This window comes from Nematolebias whitei, chromosome 10, assembly GCF_014905685.2.
Source record: "Nematolebias whitei isolate Nwh7 chromosome 10, NemWhi1, whole genome shotgun sequence".
Taxonomy (NCBI): domain Eukaryota; kingdom Metazoa; phylum Chordata; class Actinopteri; order Cyprinodontiformes; family Rivulidae; genus Nematolebias; species Nematolebias whitei.
The window spans coordinates 28,393,164-28,415,393 of record NC_056507.1 but is presented as its reverse complement, the minus strand read 5'-3'; the positions used below and the strand labels follow the sequence as shown (position 1 = coordinate 28,415,393).

General features: G+C 36.5%; 1 protein-coding gene across 1 annotated transcript; it reads right to left on the bottom strand.

The window, feature by feature from the left end:
- Positions 1-921: 921 nt before the first annotated feature.
- arih1 (ariadne ubiquitin-conjugating enzyme E2 binding protein homolog 1 (Drosophila)) lies at positions 922-20,851 on the bottom strand. Its single transcript, XM_037683531.1, has 14 exons — positions 20,420-20,851; positions 15,095-15,162; positions 14,820-14,967; positions 8,932-9,024; positions 8,538-8,593; positions 7,870-7,936; positions 5,978-6,084; positions 5,828-5,870; positions 5,628-5,699; positions 5,072-5,202; positions 4,476-4,533; positions 2,940-3,200; positions 1,622-1,734; positions 922-1,551 (listed from the first exon to the last, which is right to left on the bottom strand). The coding sequence occupies exons 1-14, from the start codon at positions 20,702-20,704 to the stop codon at positions 1,467-1,469; spliced, it is 1,587 nt and encodes a 528-aa protein (XP_037539459.1). The 5' UTR covers positions 20,705-20,851; the 3' UTR covers positions 922-1,466.
- Between the last annotated feature and the right edge of the window lie 1,379 nt (positions 20,852-22,230).

Sequence of the window (22,230 nt, the reverse complement as noted above, 5' to 3'; positions counted from 1 at the left end):
AGCCATGACACAGAACAATGCAAACCCTGCAGGGGCACGGACATTTCAATGTTGAAACCTCAACCCATGAACAAAAACAAAACACTCTGCCTTTTTATGGAGCAATACGAAACACCCCTACAGCCTTTAGTTGACCCTATACTCCTCATCTGCTTTAGGATGACTCGAGTCCATCTGCGCAGTCTGCTTTAAAGCGAAGTTCAGTCTCAGAACGAGGCAAGAGATCTCTTGAAAAAGCCCGGGCGATTCCTCTGCCTCCTGCCATCCGAACATTAGCTGCAAGAGTAAATGCTCGCCCCTCTCCGACAGGGACCGAGCCCAGTTTTCAGCACTACAGAGCTGCGTTCAGTAAATTCTATCACCCTCATTCAGTCCCCAAAGGTGCGAGCTGAGCTTCAAAGAAGACTTCCTCAAGCCACGCCAGGAGAACATGAAGAAAAAAAACAAAAAACGAGTGAATGTCACTCAGTTTGGCTCTTGCAAATAATTAGTAGCATCTTTAAAAACAATTAAGAGGGTATGGCAAAAGGTTTAGAGAAGGACAGAGCTGTTTCCTACTTTACCTTTAAAACCTTTTTCATGTTTGCCATCTTTACTATGTGCTTTCACCGAGTCGTTTATCGGATCACAAAGAAGTTCTTTGTCCTCATTTGGAGTTACTGGTAAAGTGTAACTTGTGCACGGATCGGAAAAGACTGAGGATGATAGGACAAATGTCTTATTGCCAGCGTTTCCTGACTCCAACGGTTTATGGAGCAAGTAAACAAACTCAACCTACATGGCAGAAGTACACCCCTTTTTTTTTTAAAGATTGGTAAAGAATAAATATTTCAAAATTATGCAAACACGTGCCACTCTTGCTCTTTAACTTCCATGCATATGGACTATTTACAAATTGAAAAATACAGACTTGCTGTTTTGTTTTTTTTAATGTTTTTTTTTTTTCCTTTTCCCCCTGAAATGTCTTTGCCCCTTTACAATCAGCCCACCAATATTCAGCCACCCAGACAAGGATTTCACCAAATATTGCAGACATGGCCAGGACAATTAAAGCTGTGTTGAAAACATCTTCACACTTATGGAAAAACAAAAAAGTCAAACTCAAAAAAACAGAAAAAGTTCACAAGCTGAAAAATAAAAAAAAACCAAAGGAAAGAAAATAGTTTAGAGGAGGATTACAATTCAGGCCAAAAGGTGTATTTGTTAAAAATGGATTTTTCTGCTTTCTCAAGATGCCACTCTGTTCCTAACAATACTGTAGTACACTTCCTTTTTATTACTCTACACTTTCTTTAAATATAATTTATTTTAAGATTTTTGTTAAACAAATCCTGGAAGAAAAAAAAGATGCAAAAGTGGTTGGTTGCCAGAGGAGAGGCGGCAGAAGGCCCGTGCTGCCCTGTTAAATTGCATCAGCGCTCTAGTTTGTCAAGATACTCAATAGTCCGTTGCTTTGGGACGTGTCCTCAATCCTCAATGTACTCCCACAGGTCCTTCTCATAGCCTTCATGTACATGCTGTAGCAGCACTCTTCGCCTGCTCTCACAGTATCTACGACACAAAACACCTTTTAGAAGCCAGGAAAGCACAAATCAAGCTGTGATATGATTATTCCACCAACCTGTACTTATCTTGAACTTTCTGCTTGATGTCCTGCAAGGAATCCTGGGAGATATCCCGCTCTAGGTAGCCAGACAACACCTCTGTGGCATTTTCCAGGTCTGCCTGGTTGTTCTGGGGGATAGAAAGTTCATAAGCATTATTAGAAATTACAGTAATGATTAGAACAAACAACAAATAAATATTTATCTATGCTAATGGTTCCTAAGCTTGTTGTAAAACAATACTACCGTATTTTCCGCCATACACGTCGCACCGCCCTATAAGTCGCATCAGTCCAAATACGTCTAATGAAGTGAAAAAAATCCATAAACAAGTCACTTCACCATATACGTAGCATCTATTATCGTCACCGCTGACAACCTGGAAATGTGGGCCGGTGTTGTGCCAAAAATCGATTGGCTGCCAAATGGCGGCCGCTTGAGCGTGCACAGGAGGGCCTTAACAAGAATTTATCAAGATTAACACTTAAAAACAATTATTTGTTTGCTCGGAATTATAGTAAAGTCTAACTTTTAATTAATAAATGCACTTTGACGGTCACTTCAGCTGCATTTTCAAAAGCCGATACAGGGCAGTAGGAACGTGCAGAGGGACGAGTCGCTGCAATTTCTTCGAACTTTAATAAGATAAACGCCTAAAACAATTATTTGTTTGCTCGACTTTATAGTAAAAGTGTGTCTCAGTTGAACTTTTACTTAATAAATGCACTTTAATGGTCAAACTAGCTGCATTTCATAAGAGCGGTGCAGCAAAATGAGGCTGATTTGACAGTTGCTCCAAGTGAGCAGAACGAAAGTGGCACCCTATGGCAAGACAATCGTGTCATTAATTGCCGCTTTTACCTATTCCATGATACAACGGCATGCCATAGCACTCAAGTGCCATCTAGGCTGAAAAATGGTAGTGTTCAATATTTTCAGTCAGAATGAAAACGGTCATATCTCAGACAAAAATTGGTTTATAAATATGAGGAAAAAAAAATCCAAAAATGAGTTGCTTTGGCGTACAAGTCGCAGGGCGTGGAAATGATGCAAAAAACTGTGACTTACAGGGCGAAAAATAACGGTAATTATAAGTTGATCTTGAGACTCAAAACAGGTTCTGCTTCCAAGCAAGATAAATAAAATAAAAATCATTACAAGGTGGCATTTTTCTAAATATAACATATAGGCCACTTCTCATTTGTTCTTAGGTTGGTTTAGTATTTACAAACATCAAATGTATTTATGAAAATAAAAATTGCCCTAGTTTCCATGTCAAGCACCATAATTTGCAATTATGACATACGAGCCAACAGATGCCACCAGTTACCTCACCTCAAAAATAATGGACTGGTTGTTCTTCTTGAGGTAGAAGGCAAAGACGTAAGTGAACATGAGCGTGGAGCGACACTGGCACAGCACATCGACGGCCTTCTTCAGAAACTGCACCTCGATCCAGGACATGTTGTGCTGCTGCATCTCCTCCATCTTCTGCTTCACCTGAGCGTAGAGCTTGTGCTCAAAGCGCAGGCTCTGCATGTGGTTCATGTAGCGGTTGCAGTAGAACAGGTACCTCTGCAAGGCTGCCCTGGAGCGCTGCACACACAGCGTACAACTGGCGTTAAGTCAAGGACACATCCATCAACTTCTGAAGGGTTGTTTTCACGAGCATGCACCACCACAGCAGAGCTTACTCAGCCAAGTCTCGTTACAGTAAATGTTAAAAAATAAGTGGGGATTTTAGTAACAGTAACATGTAAAAGCTTGCAAGCTGTATCAAATGACCTGAATGTTGCAGAGAAACACATCACATGGGCCTATATAAATACAAATGTTACATACTTTTATAAAGAAAACTGCGTGAAGACATTCTGAGTTGTTATTATTATTAATAAACCTTCATTTTACCAGGAAAAATCCCAGACATTAAAAACCTCTTTTTCAAGGGAGTCCTGGTCAAAATAGGCAGCAGCAAGTACAATTAAGGTACATAGTTACACATTAAGTTACAAAAAGGAAATATAACATGAGAATATGAAACACATTACTGTATAGTGGGGCTTGAAAGTTTGACTCCTTTATAATTTTCTAGATTTCTGCATAAATATGACCTCAAACATCATCAGTTTTTCACACAAGTCCTCAAAGTAGATAAAGAGAACCCAGTAAAACAAATGAGACAAAATTATTATACTTGGTAATTTATTTATTCAGGAAAATGATCCAATATTACATATTTGTGAGTGGTAAAAGTATGTGAACCTTTGCGTTCAGTACCTGGTGTGACCCTCCGTGCAGAAATAACTGAACTAAATATGTTTCTGATAACCAATGATCAGCCCTGCTCCGGCCTGGAGGAGTTTTAGTCCATTCCTCCGTACAGAACAGCTTCAACTCTGGATGTTGGTGGGTTCCTCACATTAACTGCTGCTTCAGGTCCTTTCACAACATCTGGATTGGATTAAGGTCAGGACTTTGACTTGGTCATTCCAAAACATGAACTTTATTCTTCTTGAACTATTCTTTGGTGGAACCACTTGTGTTCTTTGAGTCATCGTGTTGCTGCATGACCCACCTTCTCTTCAGATTCAGTTCATGGACAGATGTTCTGACACTTTCCTTTAGAATTCTCTGATATAATTCAGAACTCGTTGTTCCATCAATGATGACAACTGGGTTCTCTTTATCTCCTTTTAAGACTTGTGTGAAAATCTGACAATGTTTTAGGTCATATTTACGCAAAAATATAGAAAATTCTAAAGGGTTCACAAACTTTCAATCACCACTGTACATTACTTCAAATTAAGAGTAACATGTACATGTAATGGAATTAATCGAGAATCAAGCATGGAGTGTGAACATATTAATCACCTCTTGAGCATCTCTGGCTGCCTTGGCATCATCTTCATTGTAGCGGTTGCAGTTGTACCTGAAAGGTTCAAGACATCAAACACAGCCTTCAACAATAAAACAAATTAAAACAGCTCCTGCGTGTGTCACATTGATAGTAAGACGTAAATGTGACTGGGTCGGACGTATTGGGATTTTACAAAAAAGAAACGTGCTGCTCAGTCAGACATGATACCTCCAACTGTTATCAGAGTATTGGACAGACGAAGACATCGAAAACATACTTCAATAAATGATTAAATTGTTTAATAAATTATTACATTGTTTCAACAAAGTTAGAGGATAGAATATTCTTTTTTTGTTGCTTTTTAATCACTTTAACATACAAGAAAGGCTGGGAGTAAAATACATAAGAGCTAAAAAGTGAGAGAAGGTGGAATGGAGTGATACTGTGGCATGTCCTAACAAGTTTTCCTACAAGATCATTAAATGTAAACAACAGTGAGCTGAACAACATTTATTCTTAAGGAAGTGTCACATAGTTATAATTTTATTAGGAAAATGAGGACAGTGAAACATCAAGTCAAAGACTTGAGACATGAGAGATCATTTATTACCAGGCGGAGCCGTGAGGTTCCCAGGGGCCCAGACAAACCCAGCAGAACTCGGCTTTGCAGTTCTGGTTCCGACAAACCATGTGATTGCAGCCACCATCTTTCTCTATGGTCACATGACATTTTGGACACTCCTGTTACAGAAAAAAAACAGTGTTTTTAAAGGTAAAGTTGGAAATCCATTAACAACAACAACAAACTAGAAATAGCTTTTTCTAGGGGATGTTTTAAGTGATGGGACTGTAAGGGTTTAGTTTTAAAGGAATATGTTGTATAACCTACTAAAGTATAAACAAGATAAGTGCCAACCAATTTTACACTACACATATTGACAAATTATCAGGGGTCAATTAGAAAACTGAAGGGTTTCATCTATGTAAAGTTTTACGTCTGTATTAAATAAAATCATAAGGGACATATTTCCATGCTCAATGCTTCCCTGCCAATTCATTCAACCTTTACTTATACAGGATGATCTCATTGAGCCTCGCACTCATTTACAAGAGAGACGTGTAAAGATACAAATACAAATACAAAGAACAAATCCCCGTTTCTTCACCTTGGTATTTGCTGCGATCCAGTTTGAAGTTTCACTGTCATCATCACATTTTTTAATCCATTTTCTCAGCCACTAAACATCAAAAATCAAATACAAATGATAAAAATCATGTTTACGATGCCAATGTAAGCAGAATCAATCTTACAGGTCAGAGGAAAAGCTTAGTATTTCTCTAATGAAACGGTTTCTTTTCAGCGTACCTTACACTTCACAGGATCGTGCCAGTTCTCTCCACAGTTGAAACTGCAACAACAGAACACATTTCAACACAAACTCACACATATTTAAAGACTGAACATAAATAGCCATTATTCTAGGACAGTTTACTATAATCTGAAAGGCTCCTTTACCAGAACTGACGGCCACACTTGCATCTCACTGGCTTGGCATCTGGGTACTGGACTTTGACAACGTGATGGCAGTCTGGTGCAGGGCACCACTTTAACAGTCGATTGCACTAAAACAAGTTAGGAAAATACATTTTAAGTTACATAAACCTTTAAATACAAACAGTATTTATTTCTAGTTTTTTTAAACAGTCCACACAAGATAAACTTTACAGAGTGATGTACAGATTCTTGTACACTTTAGGAAACAACTCTAATATTATGAAGCAAAACAGAAACCTAAAACAAGTTTAACTGTAAAAAGTGGATAGTTTTGAAGCTTAAGAGGTCAAAATGATAAGTGCACATATTAAATAAATCACAGCCTTCAGAAAATTAGGAAAAAAAACTTGTCCATCAGCAAAAAATCATAATTTGCAGCATGGGAACCAAACACATCAGTGTTTGTGAGATTAGCAAGTAGCTCCACAGCCGAACTGTTGCCAATTAGTCTGTCTACTCTCCCGTTTGTCTAAAAATAAAAAGAACATATTTTTGTTACACCTTAAAATACAATAGTCAACTTCACAAGGTTGTAAAAATTATGTTAGTCATTTTTATCTATGTAGTATTCTCTAGAGTTGCATTCAGGGCTAAAAATTCTGACCCGACCCGGCCTGAGCCCAAACCTAATTAACTGTAATTAGAGGCCCAAACCCAAAGCAAACCCGACATGTTATTTTCATTAAGCTTTTTAGTTTTAAAAACTATTTAAAAGAAAGGAAGATATAAGATTTATTGCTTCACCAAATGAATATTAACATACAAATCAAATAGCCAAAAAAAAAAAATCAACTCTAAAGATAAGCTGCTATACAGATGAACAAAAGTATTTTTAGAGCAAAATTATTTGGAAAAATAGAGAGCAAGGCTATTTTAACTGAACGCGCTGCTCGCTTCAGCTTTTAGCTTCAGGTGCTGCAACTTCCTTCACCGCAGATGAGAGCAGGGTGTGGACCTGAGGGTGCACCTGACACACATCAGCTGGTTTCACTGTGCTGGCTTTGTAGAATGAGTTCTCCCGTTTTTAGCTTTTCTTTCTTTCCATCTCCATTATGTCGCTTGTTGTGGGTCAATTGCAAATCCTCAGATGTGTGATAAGAGCAAAGCAGTGTGGGCGGGGCCACATGTGCAACTGTTGTGCAATGCGCCAGCGCTAAACATCATGCATTCTTATTTAGTTTTCTTTGTGCTGTATGATTTGTAAAACTGCATCATAGAAGCCAGAGCCGGCCCGCCCATCAAGGACATAATTTTGGCCGGACCCAGCCCAGAAATAGCAATTCTAGTATTTTCACAGTAAAGTTCACCTGGCCGCCATTAATAAATTAATTCCCAAATGTCTCTTGACAGATTTGATCTCTTTAAATCATTGTTCATCCACCCCTGATCCAATCAGTTATTTCTGTTCCAGTTTATTGATACATGAAACAAAGCTTTATATCCAACAATGCAGCTGTTTCTCTGCATGTTGTGACTTTAGGGCAATGGATAAATTAGAGGCCCTCTTTGAAAGAAAGTAAACTTCAAAATTCACAAATACACCAGGCTAAACCTCTAAAACAAACAAAAAAGGAATAAAAGAAACATACAGACAAAAGTTATACAATTAAAAACAGGAGACAGTAGGAAAATTAGAATACTTACTGTATAAAACTAGTTGTGTATTTATACTTTTTCCTTCTTTAGTAAACCCAAATTCATGTTTTAAGCACAACATTTTGATTGTAAAACAGTTTGAAATGTTGTTCTAAGGTACAAACACTTTTTGTAAAAGATGATGAAACAATTCACCACCAAACTGCACTGTACAACTCTATACAAATTTGTTTTAAATCTTTAAAGCACAAACTTACCTCTACAAAACTATTCGTAATTAAATGCTGGTACTTCAACTTCACTTTTGAATCTGTAATGAGGCGCCTGGGAAAAATTTAAATAAATTGACAAAAAAAAAAAAAAAAAGAAAGAAATTTAGTTGTATGCATAATTACAAGCAAACAGATTTTAGTATTTTAGCTGTCTAACAACAACAAAAGGTTATAGAATAAACTGCTGTTTTCTGTCAGAATAAATTCTTATTTACCTTTTATACTGGTAAAACTAAAATATTAAGTATGTCTAATGTAAGAAAATATCAAATACGAGTTTAATGTTACAAAAACAAAGCTTTTAAATTAGTCATGTAACTCAGAAGTCACCAACCCTGATCCCCGTGGCCCACTGTCCTGCATGTTTGAAATGTTTCCCTGCTTCAACACACCTGACAAACAAATGAGTCATTGACTGGTTTCTGCTAAACTTGAGATTCTGAGCAGGAAATGCAAACATTTGAATCAGGTGTGTTGAAACAGGGACACAACTAAACCATGCAGGACAGTGGGCCACAAGGACCAGGGTTGGGGACCGAACTAAATCCTGCAGTTTATAATACAAGAATTAATCAGCCACATAATCTGACGTGCAGATCACTGAGGACCAGCGACTGCCAACAGAAAACAAATATAAACGCAAATAAACTCACATGACTGTGTTGTCATCAACCAAAATGTCACAACTATGAGCAGGACAGGAAATGGTCTGAGAAGAAAACAGAAGAAAACCATCAGTAATAATAATGTCAATGACAATGATAACGATAATAATAATTATTATTACAAAATAAGTAGTTTTTTTTTTTTTCAGTAGGCAGAAGTGGCCAGCAGTAGCTGCTGCTACCTTTATAAGCAACAGTTTTTAATGATTTTACTTTGTTTAATTTGCCTTCATGGTCTCCTGTGTAGCCATGGAAACCATGGGAGTTGGGAGACGGGAGCAGGTGTGCACTAACGCAAGAGGGAAAATGCAAATCTTGGTGCTCGTTGATTGAACGCAGCGTGCCGTTGATGACGAACTTGTATTTTAAAGAAAGTCAGTACCTGTCCCATTCCCTCCTCTATGATTTTGGTGGTCAAATAATCTCCCCAGCACTGCATGCAGAACTTGTGTCCACACTCCAAGCCTGTAAAGTACTGGAAGAAAAGCATCCAGAAGTTAACACTCCTTATCTTCTGCATTATAAATCAGGAGATTCAATGTAAAAACCATCATTTAAAAAAAAAAATAATAAAAAAATATGCAAACATGTAAAATAACATTTGCAGTATACAACATATTTTTCCTCATAACCCCCCCCCCCCCCCCCCCCATCTTTACAAAAAAGCTGAAAAAGTGAGACTTGATAAACTAATTCTGAAGCAATTAATGTATTATTCATTTCAACACTAATTTCACATAAAACACTTTTTTCAATGTACAACAAATGATTATTTTATCATTACCAGGACAAGTCTTAGTCCCCCCCCCCCCGACTTTACAGTTTATAAATTGTTTTGCAAAAATATAGAATTTATTGACAACACACTATGAAGTTAAGAGACAAAAGAAATCCCAGATCTCCCAGAAAACCCCACAAGTAAACTTTGTTTCTGTACATTAAAGTATAAAATCTGGAATAAATCAAACATGTTCCCTTTACAATGTTACAGCATTATTGCACATTTCAAAATATATTGTTCAAAGGTCAGTTCTCACCAATTTAAATAAGCATGTTTATAAAAACACTGCTGAATTTCTCAGATTCAGTAAAACTTCAAAAAAAGCAAAGATTTTCCTGAATCAAAGGCTTGTAGGAAGAACCACAGTCAACCATTTTATTTGTTTCTTTGAGACCTTCTCTCATTAGAAAACATTTTCATAATTCTTACAGAAAAAATACTTTCTGATGTAGAGAAATAGAACAAAATAAACATGTACAAATACAACATGCAGCACATTTCATATTGGATTAAAAGTGGTATCCACCCAAACCTTAGGCTCTCTAGTTGGAATGGGTCAAAACCATCGGGGTTACTCCATGAGGAACTCTCAAGTCTCTCATGGCATCATGATACTATGATCAACGATGCAAACATATTTCACAAGTCACTTGGAAATGTACAGTTACAATAAAGTTAAATAAGACAGTTACAGGATGCATTGGTCACGTAACATTGTGATTCACTGGAGGAATGGGAGCCACAACCAGAGAGGGCAAGCGCCTGGACTGAACATTGTTGTAGATATGGACAAAATAGCCAACAGGTAAAAAATAATAATGATAATACTATTAGTAGAATGTATATAAGCTATCTAATGTATATAAAAATGCAAAATTGTCACAATGCTGTGTCCTACGGTTATATCAACCGGAGAGAAAGAGGAAAAGGTTTTATTTTAGAAGTAAACAGATTTAATTTTATTTACGTCAATGCGAATGTTATCCGACCGAAATTGAAGCCAATAATGTAACCGTTTAAAATTAAAATGAGCCTATAAAGTCGATGTAATCGACTGTTAATTATTGAATTGGCTAGTAGATATTAGCTTTTGTAGCATATACAGAGTGTAGTAATATGCTGAATCATGCTACAGTTTAGCACAAATTAAACAGTACAATCTGATATTTCCTCCGATTCATAGATTACACAGTGTAAAAACAACAACATTATAGATTTGATTGTTGTTAGGTTTCCATTACACAAACCTGACCTGTTGAGAAGATGGTTAGCTAATATCAGTAGAGACATTTCATCCTTCAAAGTATCACCGGGCATGAAGTGAAAGATTTCTAAGTGTCGACTGCACCAGGTAAACAATAACATGAACGTAATTCCATACTGTTACTGACTGACTTTGGGTCTATCCTTATAGATCATCTAATGGTTTTACATGATTGTTGAATGAATTTAATATTAATTATCAATTCTATTCATTTACTGAAAAACAATTATAAATAATCTGTGACGTAGATCCAGTTGGGCTTGCTGTTAATCAAATAGATTATTTGTCGGTTGTGAGCCGTTGCCCTCTTTGGTCATCATCTTTGCTCCTCTACGATGTCACAGATGCAGCAGTGGACAGGACAGAGAATGGACCTCTACTTGTCTTATTTGACTCTATGATTGATACTTAGCACAACCTGAAGCTGAATCTAGAAATCTAACTTCAGGCTGTGATACACATAGGAAACAATATAAATGCCATGAAGAATTCTGTTTACCAGCTCAAAAATGGACACCAAACAAATACTGGACACATTTTGTTGTCCAATGCATCCATTTTTTGCCTCCCTCTGAGAATAACCAAGAGTGGATCAAAGATGAAACAGATTCTCCACAGCTTTAACAACTGAAGTTGTAAAAACCTGTATGTGTTGGAATAGAGACAGTTGCAGACTTGAGAAACTTGCACTCATTTAAAGAAAGCTGAGAACAGGATACATATTATGGAGAGCCATTTCATTCAAAATTAAATCGATAATAAATAGCAGTATTTTAAAATTATTAATAAATCTTCCATTAAATAAATAAATGTTCCCATGAAACAAAACATTTAAATAGAAATGTTTAGATATTTTTCCCAAGATTTATTTTTTATTTATTTCAAAAATGTATTTTTATTTATTTCAAGATTTATTTATTTATTTAATAATGGAGTTTCATTTTGTAACACTTTTATTTTGTAAAGCTACTTTACTTATTTCAGGGGCTTTTATTTTTTAAACCCGTTTTTCATTTTAAGCACTTTTCATTTCAGTTCTTATTTTCAAATGGGGGGGTGGTGTTTCTCTGTGGGGCGGGTCTGGTCAGGATTAGTGGATTGCATCTGCTTCACAGAAACTGACTACTCCAATATGTTTTGACCAATCACAGAAATTATTTCATAACTTTAGTGCTTTGCCTGAACCCTCACTACATAAACCAATGTTCTTAGAATATCAAATTTAGGCAAAAACAGTTACGTGCCATGGAATTAATTGCAAGCTCTACATTCAACCCTCCTCTTTTATCCGGGGTTGGAACCACAGGGATTTATTTAAGCACGACAGAGTCAGTGGAAAAAACATTAAAAATTATATTTACATTATATTTACATCTTGTTTTGTCATCCAGGGCGTGATTCATTTGCAGTGTGCACACGGAGTGGAGCGGGTCTCCTCTCTGCTGTGAGGCTGACAGCTGTCAGGGCTTGGGGAAGTGGGAGGGGCTTATGGCACACTGACGACAGGAACTGCAGAACAATTGGTGCTTTCACACGTAGTCGCCAAAGTCTCCAGTAACACAGAAAAAAAGTCTCTAGATTTGTCGCTAGTGGCTTTTTTGAAAAAAAAAAAAAAAAAAAAAAAAAAAAAAAGTCACTAGAGGGGTCTGAAAACTCACTAAATAAAGTGACAAAATCGCTAAATTGACAACACTGCAGCCATGTCTGCTCCAGCCAGTGCAGAAACATTGTGCTGCACTTTGGTTCCTTTTCAAACAAGGGCCTGCGTGTGTGTGTGTGTTTCAGCATGAGAAATACAGTGTGTCTCACAGTCAATGTGTGAGACTTGAGAGGCTGTTTATTTTATTTTTGATTTAGTTATTGATTTGTCTGGCCTATAAAACTCATAGATGGGCTGCACTGAGACCGGTCAGGTCCGATCAAATTGTTATGATGATGTGACCAGACCCACTCTACAGAGAAAGCCCCACCCCCTCATTTGAATATAAGAACATGAAGTAAAAAGCACTTAAAATGAAAAATGGGGTTAAAAAATAAAAGACCCTGAAATACGTAAAGTATCTTTACAAAATAAGTGTCACAAAATGAAACTCTAATTTTAAAAGACCAAAAACATGAATGTTGGGCTGCCTTCAGGCCCAGGCCTCCCTTGCAAAAGAGATCCATGATCTCAATGAGATTTGCATGGTTAAATAAATGTTAATAAATAAATAAATCTTGAAATAAATAAAAATAAATCTTGAAATAAATAAAAATCTTGAAAAAAAAACAACTAAACATTTCTATTTAAATGTTTTATTTCATGGGAACATTTGTTTATTTCATGAAATATTTATTAATACTTTTAAATACCACTATCTATTTTTTTTTTTTTATTTAGAAGGAAATGGCTCTCCACAACATATTACGCTGTAGGAGAAACTTGTACAACTATTAAAGCAAAGTCTTTTTTTCCAGGACATCCTTAATCATGTCAGAAGGAATATGATACAACTCATGAAACAGAGTGTGCCTCCAGGAAACAGAGCGTGGGTCTACCTGACCTCCAGGTCTGTCTTCTATTTAAAATGTAATAACCACAATGTAACTGGGATTCAGACCACCAACATGGACTGATGAGAAGCAGAAATCATGTATTGTCAGCATGTAAGTACCTTCGGAAGACCCCCCCACCGTTATGTACTTTGTTCATAGAACATACTCTGATCTGAACAAAGCAGGCAACACTTTAAGAACATATTATTTGATGTCTCCAGCGCTTAGAACTTGATTTAAATTGATTTGATATGCGAGAAGCTCCAGAAAAATGTGAAAGCCTTCATAACTCCCTTGCAGTATTTGATCGACAGACTATGATTTGTGCAACTGTGCTTGTTGGCAACACCACCAGAGCAGACTGTGTTCACCATTTTGCTTCACCCTGTACTTCTACAGTACCTTCTCTGCAGCTCCGAGTCCTGTGATATGCATGCATATACAGATCCCTCTGCAGCTAAAAGGTGCGTTTTCAAAATAAATCAAGTATGTAGATTTGGTGGTCTGCTTTGCAACATGATGTAGCAACAATCACTTCATCTCAAATGTGAACAAAATAAATAAGATGACATCATGAAGAGTAACGATAAAGCTAAAACTACAACGGGCTACAGATATATGGGTGTTCACTTGACAACAGACAACTAGAAATGCAGCAAGGAGGCAGTTTACAAGAAGAGTGCACCCGACTTTGATGTTTAAAAGAAATTTGTATATCTATAATAAGGCCATGGTGGAGAGCAGTGTTTTTGGTGACAGCATCAAAGCCTGTGACTTGAAGAAACTAATCAAAGAAATAAACACCAAGATTGGCTCAGTGCTGGGGACTGCTCTCAACCGCTTGGAGCTAACGGCAGAAACAAAAATGCTGCTCAACACCACAGAAAGGAACAACATCTGCACCATAAGCTGATCAGCAAATAAATACTTGTAATTTGTGACTTTTTCCAACTTCTACATTAAAAATCATTACTGGAGTCATTTCTGCCTATAGGAAGTATCTTAAAAACAAGAAGGAGGGAGCCTATTGTAACTAACCTTTAAAATATATATATTTTTTAATTAAACGATTTGCGTTTCTTTCTATATTTATTTATATAAGTTTTTTTTTAAAGTTTTTTTTACACTTTACATTTTTGCTCAAGTCAAGGTTCTTTACCGTCATTTGCATCACATGTGATACATGTGGTGGAACGAAATCGATTTATTTTACAAAACTAAAAATACATATCCCCAGTTCCTAAACAATTAAGAAGTGCAATTAAAAAAACTGGCAATACACAACAATAAATATAAAACACTGGTAAATATGACATCAAAATTTAGATTTATTTATATTTTCTAAATACAATGAAGTGGGTCAGTGAAGATATTCAAAATTATTTCCTCTATGTGGTCAGGTAAAAAATAAAATAAAAATCAAATTACAGATTTAGTTAGTTTTGAAAAAAGAAAACATCACATCTTTTTTAGGAGTTGGTTTAAAAATAATGTGATCAAAATTTGTAAATTCATAATAGTTCTAGTTGTTCCTGCAGTTAAAGTTCATATTGTATTAATTTAGTACAAATGTGTCTCAAACCTACAAAGTGGAAATAAGGTAAAATAGTTTTGTCTGCAACAATTTTCAAATACATTCCCAATGATACGAGGGAAGATTCACTCATGTTGGTGTAACTTTGTAACTCACCGAGTTGGGGAAATTCAGATAGCAGATCTGACATGGCATGTCTTGTGCCGATGATCTAGTGTTGATTGGAGGACGGATCCGAGGCTTCTTACTGGGGTTGATGACGTGACACTCAGAGAAGAGCTTATCCAGATTACCATCAAAATATCTACGTCGGTTCCAAAAAACAAGAGAAAAAACAAACAAAAAAACAACAACCTCACAATGTTTAAAACAGCCATCCACTCCAACAAGAACTTCTCATCAGTAATTTGTAGCATTGAGAAAACTTTCACCTTTCCATGAGCTTTTCTTTATCCCAGTTGAAGTGGCTGAGAAGGATGCGCGTTATTGTTGCAGGGTTCTAAAATTAAAGAAAATATATAGACATTTTAAATAATTTTGTTCAAATAGATTCATATCAAAGTTACAAAATAACAGCTATCCTGTAAAACAAGAAAAAAAAAATTACATTTTGTGTCAAACCAAAGATTTTAAATAGAAAAAGGCCTGAAAAGACTATTAGTCATATTGCAAATTTACATGATAAAAATATCTATTAGACAAAAAATACAATTGGTTTCAAATGCCTTGTTTATACTAATTTGGTTATTAAAGGAAAAGTTTTCATTTTCAACACATTATTCTTTAGGCTTTCATTTTTTAGTATTTCAGTGTAGTGAAGTAAAAAAAACTGCTAGTCAAACCCTTTTTTAAATCTTTTTTTTTCTGTAAATGTAGGAGTGACAATACTATAACAAAGCGTACCTGCTTCTCGAGCTACAAGGACCAAAACCAAGTATTATTATTCTGAAAATGAATACATCTTATGGCATGTCACTGTTTAAGCACTTGGTGTTGTTCTCTGCTTACGATCAGTTGAGGGAATAGCCTCTTTGTTAAACAATGTTTATTTTACTATATTTACTGATTCTGGAGGCAGGAATTGCTAAAAACTTCATGAAACCAGTACAAGTAAAATACAGTGGCTAAAGCTGGGTGGTAGTTGGGTATATTAGGCTAGGTCAGGTTATGCATGTAGTATGCAAGTACTTCACAGCATCATACTCAAATATGGATATTAAGTCTCAAAACTGATTATATTCAAGGATTCAAGGTTCTTTATTGTCACTTGCATCACATGCAGTACATGAGGTGGAATGAAATTGTGTACACAAAGTCCCAGTTACATCCAAAAATAGCAAAAATACAAAGCGTAAAAAGAAACAGTAAAACACGGATGAGGGGGTCTAGGCCTTATTAGTGGTATAACAAAAAAAAAAACTACACAGCTTTCTTTGTTTCCTCCAGATAACACACAACTTCACACAGCAGAGCCACAGAGCTGTTGGTAACAACACTTCTACCATCATTAAACAAATGTCTAAGACATATGTCCCTGGGTTGCGTTGTTTATCAGTTATTACAATTGTTTAATTTAAGGCTTACAAAATAGCTGGGGTGAGCAAGAATTTGAATCCATGTGGCGGCACATGGTCTGTGAGAGACCAGAAAGATATGGAGTTTGTTCTCTGTAAATTTATGTAGGGAATTTGGAAACTGGGAGAATTGGTAAATCGACTAGATGCGGGAGTATTTGTTTAATATTTCCTGTAGCTCACAACAGTCCAGATTTCCTGATAAAGAACAGAAATGGAACAGGCTTGTCAGGCAAATATTTTCTCCTGTCGTCATGCGAACCTTACGTATTTCATGTGGTCAAGACTTAGCAAAGAAAGGAATGCAGTGTGTTGGATGAAGCACAACATCTGCAGGGAAAACTAGTCTGATGACTCACTGACAAGCTTTAATCTAGCAAAGAAAATCCCAGTTGTTCTCAGTTAGACACATCTCTGGTGCTCAGGAAAAGAAATGTGAAGATAAATTAGTCTCAATAGTGTACAACAAGATACAACAAGATTTGTATGCAAACAATAAGATCCACAAGTATTTTTTTGTGTGAAATAAACTGCTCAAATGGTTAAGTTATTCTTCCACTGCAAAAACTACTGGAAAAATATATTTTGCGGTGTTTCACATCCTCTTCAAAAAATACAAGAAAATGTATTTTTGGGGGAGTTTATCCACAAAAAGAAAACGTTAATTTTGTGGATTGTACAGCTGCAATAAACATCAAAGATGGGTAGGTCATTCTTCTCGTAGAAAAAACTACTGGGAAAATATATTTTTTTCCAGTAATACATAAATAAATAAATGATAAATGTCCCACCTACTCATTTTATGTTGTTTATTTTAACCATAGTCTCTAAAATTATTATTCTTTGTAAACCAGTAACATCAGTGTTTTAATATATGGGTTAGGAGCTAATGTGCAAAGTTCCAAATGTGTCTTTTTTCAATCACTCAGTAAATCTGTTATGGCTCAGATGTCCCATCTTTTGACCTGCCTTGAATGCAGCGTTACCTTTGTGAATCTGGAGTGGTAAAAAATGTCTCAAGTCACATTCACAGGCAAGCTGATCCATCTACAGCAGATGCTTTGTGTACATGTATTTGGCAATTTGTCTGCACATAATATTCCTACTTGTGCAATTTCAAATGTGTACATTTGAAAAAAAAAAAAAAAACTGTAATAAGCATTTGTAAAACTTTTGGATCTTACTGTACGCATACAAATCTTGTGTGACAATTTTTTAGACTAATTTATCTTAAAAGAAATCTCCCAATAACCTCCTCACATATTTATATTTAAAGTAAGGCAGAGTCATTGAAGTAGTATGTCTGTTATGTAGGATTCTCAGTTTTAAAGTAATAAACACTACTGGGTATTTTCAAATCAACACTTGTGCATGTTTTATGTGTAAAAGCACCTGATTGTTTCATGTTAACACAGTGATAGAAGTTAACCACTAAAAAGCAGAGCAAATACTATTCTATCATGTCATTATTCTAATGGACAGATGGAAAGAAAAAAATATGTAAAAAAAAATAATAATTACCATAAATAAATATTGAAAGAACGAATGAAGTACAAAAGTAGAAGACAATTAATGACTCACTGAGAAATGACAAATAATTTTAAAAATGATGCACAAAATTACAACCCAACAAATGAGTAAGCTGAAGAAAATATAGTTTAAAGAAGCTGAAATAAGTTGCGGGCCAACACAACAACATATACTCAATCTTAGTTGAATTATTAACAAATAACTCGATAATGAACAGAATTTTACCAGCAGTAATAATAAACTACTGTACATTTTTTAATTTTAAAAAGGGACTATACGTTTATATTTTTAACCATGTTAAAAAACTACAACAAAAATCTTTGTTTCTTTCTTCTTTTTTCTAAAATTGAACTTGTCTACAAAACACTTTCTTTAAATTTTAACAAAATTTACTTATTAACCCAGTACTAGTGATTCAAAAATTAAGTTTGGAGTGTTTACTAAATCCTCAGTAATGTCCAAATCCTTTGCCTATGGTAATAAAAGCAATTTTAAATATAGAGCTTTGTCCTGTTTACTGGCATCAGGTTTTTTGCCTAGTCACAAAGTGTCATGATTTTTGTGTAAAACCATGCAAATAAAACAAAATGCTTTTCATTTGGAAGGGGTAAACAATACATAAGATGTATCATATCAACAACATTTACACACAAAGGTACACAGAAATAAAAAGTAAAACACTATGAAGCACTGACTGGTTTCCGTACACATCTTGTTACTCTGACATGTGGAAAATCAGTGACTTGACGCTCATAAAATTTGATCCATCAGTAATAAAGTAGGGGAAAATATTAGATGCAACTCTCAGAATAATATAATTTATAATAATAAAGTAATAATAATCCAAATAATGTTTACATAAATGTTACACTACATACAAGTTACATTGATCTTTTTTAAAATTGGCAGCACAACGGTTCAGTGGTTAGCACCGTTGCCTCACAGAAAGAAGGTCCTGGGTTCAATCCCCGATTGGACCTGGGGTCTTTCTGTGGAGTTTGCATGTTCTTCTGGTGCTTGTGTGGGTTTTCTCCCACAGACCAAAACATGCATGTTAGTCTGCCTTCAGGCCCAGGCCTCCCTTGCAAAAGAGAACTGTGATCTCAATGGGATTTGACTGATTAAATAAAGGTTAATAAATAAATCAGTTTTTGTAGATCCTAAAATGGGAGTCACAAGCTATTGTTTAAGACTTGTAATAACCTCTAAGCATACTCAATAGTTTAATGACTGAATATGGAAATAATCAAAGAACAGAAATAAACCTAAGAAAAAAGACAAAAGAAAAGTTAGCTAAGAAAACTGTGATGTTAGCCAACATAAATTAAAAATAAAGACGATGATAACAAAAGCAAGTGGTCTGAAGTCATTGTTATAACAAATAAAAGCAACTAATGCCGGGTCATATAAACAGCCACTCCATAGATTATTGTGATTAGTGCTTACCAGATTTGAATTGACAAGTAAAACCAATACTTCAAGAATTATGCTAAATATTTGCACATTTTCACACCCCAAATTATTTAGGAGTCAAAATACTGCCCTCTTTTTCATTTGGCATGTAGCAGTTGTTTAGTTGTTGTTGTTTTTTTGGTTTAATAACATTAATAATCATTAATAATTAATCCAAAAGTCTCAAAAGTAATTTATTCCAGCATTCAAAACCATCCAATCTGTTAGATGTTTTTTTTTTTCAAAAACAAGTGAGTTTGAGCAATTTGTTTAGCATAAGCCTGGATTTAAAAGATTTATAAAGATATATCAAAACGTTAACCATTTCTGAATATAAATATTATTGACAGAAAGAGTGTACTTGTGCTTCTGTATTATAAGGAAAAACTTCTGTCTCTATACCTGACAGTTGTGCCTACCATATTTATTCTTGCGTATCTTTTGAAAACATAAGGAGATAACCTAAAAATACAACATTTACCCACATAAAACCTAAATGTTCACGTTTTAAGCAAGACCATTTTCTAATTTCGTTCCCTGTCCAACCTGTGAGAGGAAATGGAGGCCTAAATGAACACTATGCTAAAACGAAGATCTCTTGCAGGTCACGGATTGCATTCTTACGTTCAGCCACAATTACAATTTATTAGTTAATCGTTCAATCTTTAATAGAAGCACTAGGTTTTTGCCGTAACTAACTTAGCTCGATAACTAAACCTGTGTCTAACATTAAAACACTACTAACCGTGGCGCAACTGTTAATAAATTAATTAAAATCAAGTTTTAATCCGACTGTCGACTTGTTGGAGCTCACACACAACGTTAGCAAATCGTACCGAAATATGTTTTTTTTTAAATATTTTTATTATTTCTTCAAAGGCTCTAGTGGCTAAGTAGCAAAAAAGCTAACATTAGCTTAGCAAACGTAGCTGGCAACTTATCAACAGGGATTAGACTACTTCCTGGAATAAAACGCCGAAGAAAATGATGTTCTGGATCACACTTAGGCACTGACCGTATTCATATTTTCTATCCTACGCAATATACAATAAACTTTATGTCGATAAACAAGTTCTGAATCTTGTGAAGTTCACCCTTCAGGCAAACTAGTGCTAAGCTAGCGGTTAAGCTGACGTTATTGGCCTTCTTAGCAACCTCAAACCCCGGGCTTTCCTGACGCTGGCATACCAAAATACCTACCTGGATGACCTCGTTGACCTCCCTGATACACTCCACCATATGCTGAAGGATCTGCTCGGCAGTCAAAACCTCGAAGCGGTAGTCTTCCTCGTCTTCTTCACCAGGACCGTGGCCACCTACGCCAGTCTCGCCGCCCTCGTCTCGGTCCCCAACGGCTACCACGGGATCGACCAACTCAACCTCACCGAGCTCCAGGGTGTCGTCCTCCGGCTCCTCTTCGGCGCTGTCCTCGCTACATTCGTCCTCCTCGTCGTACTCATAGTTATAACCCTCGTCTGAGTCCATTCCTAGGGTGTTTACCAGCTTGTTGCGAGCACACCTAAAGGTTCCGAGTGCGAGATGTGTGTTGCGGAACAATACGAGAAGCGATATTTCCGAGCCTGTTTTTCAGCTGCGGCGAAAATAACAACAAAACGTCGCCGCTACTGCTAAGCCAACAAAGAGACGCAGCGTCACCAACTGACGGCGGCCTTACGTCAGATGGAGATGTGGGGGGAAAAATATGACAAACTTGTCCTTTTTAATTCGCGTAACACTTAAAACTAGGTCAATAAATAAAACTGCACACATTAGTTTACCTTTGTTGTCAGTATATAGCCTAACCCCGTCATTTGTAATGACAGCTCTTTGACATTGATTACCCAATGTGTCATGTGGCTTCTTTTTTTTTTTCATTCAACCTTTATTTACAGTTAGCAAAATACTAATTCACCATTTACAGAAAATGACTGCAACAAAATTATGTACTAACATTTATTAAATGTTGTCAAGGCTCTTTGGTGTAACGAAATTGTGTAGGGTCCCAGTTACATCCAACAAAAGCATAAAATGTAAAAGAAAAACAGTAATAAGATCTAAGAGATGAAATATGCTAAACTAAGAATACACTAAACACTTAATAATGCAAAAACAGTAATATGCTGAACAACAGCAGCACGGACATGAGTCTGTGTGAGCAGATGAGTACAAATGAACACAGCAGCACCAAATAAATCAGCAGCATGAGATCAGCAGTGTTGAAAATCAGCAGTACATATCAACAATCAAGTGGCATTACAGTGTTTTTTTCACAGTGATAATCCTGATTAGGGATTAATGTGGGGTAACAGCGGGCAGCACGGTGGCGCAACTGGTAGAGCTGCTGCCTCTCAGCGAGCAAGTCCCTGGTTCAAATCCCGGTCCGGGGGCCTTCTGGGTGGAGTTTGCATCTCTCCGTGCATGCGTGAGTTTTCTGCGGGTACTCCGGTTTCCTCCCACTGACCAAAAACATGCACGTTAGGCTGATTGGTAACTCTGAATTGTCTCTAGGTGTGAGAGAGTGAATGGTTGTTTGTCTCTATGTGGCCCTGTGATGGACTTGCAACCCGTCAGGGTGTACCCCGCCCCTCGCACAGTGATTGCTGGACATGGGCACCGGCAACCCCTGTGACTCAAAATGGAAGAAGTGGGTAAAAGATAATGGATGGATGGAATCTTAACAGCTTCAGGGTAGAAGCTGTTCCTCAGTCTAGTGGTTCTACACTTAATGCTCCTCAACCTCCTTCCCGAGGGGAGCGAGGCAAAAAGTGTGTGTGTGCTGGGTGAGTGGGGTCCTTCATGATGCAGGTGGCCCTCTTCCTGCATCTAGAGGTGTAGATGTCTGTGATGGTGGGGAGGCTGACTCTGTGCAGCCTTCACCACTCTCTGCAAAGCTTTTCTTTCTGCAGCTGTGCAGCCTCCATGCCACACGTTGATGCTGGAGCACAGGATGCTCTCCACTACACACCTGTAAAAGGAGGTGAGGACTTCCCAGTGGAGGCTTCCCAGACCAG

Bases quoted from the DNA above. Each gene is read 5' to 3' on its own strand.
- arih1 (XM_037683531.1), bottom strand. From the start codon at position 20,704: ATGGACTCAGACGAGGGTTATAACTATGAGTACGACGAGGAGGACGAA. The intron at 14,968-15,094 runs GTGAAAGTTTTC...GAACCGACGTAG, and splicing joins AAAGAAAAGCTCATGGAAAG to ATATTTTGATGGTAATCTGG. The intron at 3,201-4,475 runs GTGATTAATATG...CTGTGTGTGCAG, and splicing joins CAGCCAGAGATGCTCAAGAG to CGCTCCAGGGCAGCCTTGCA.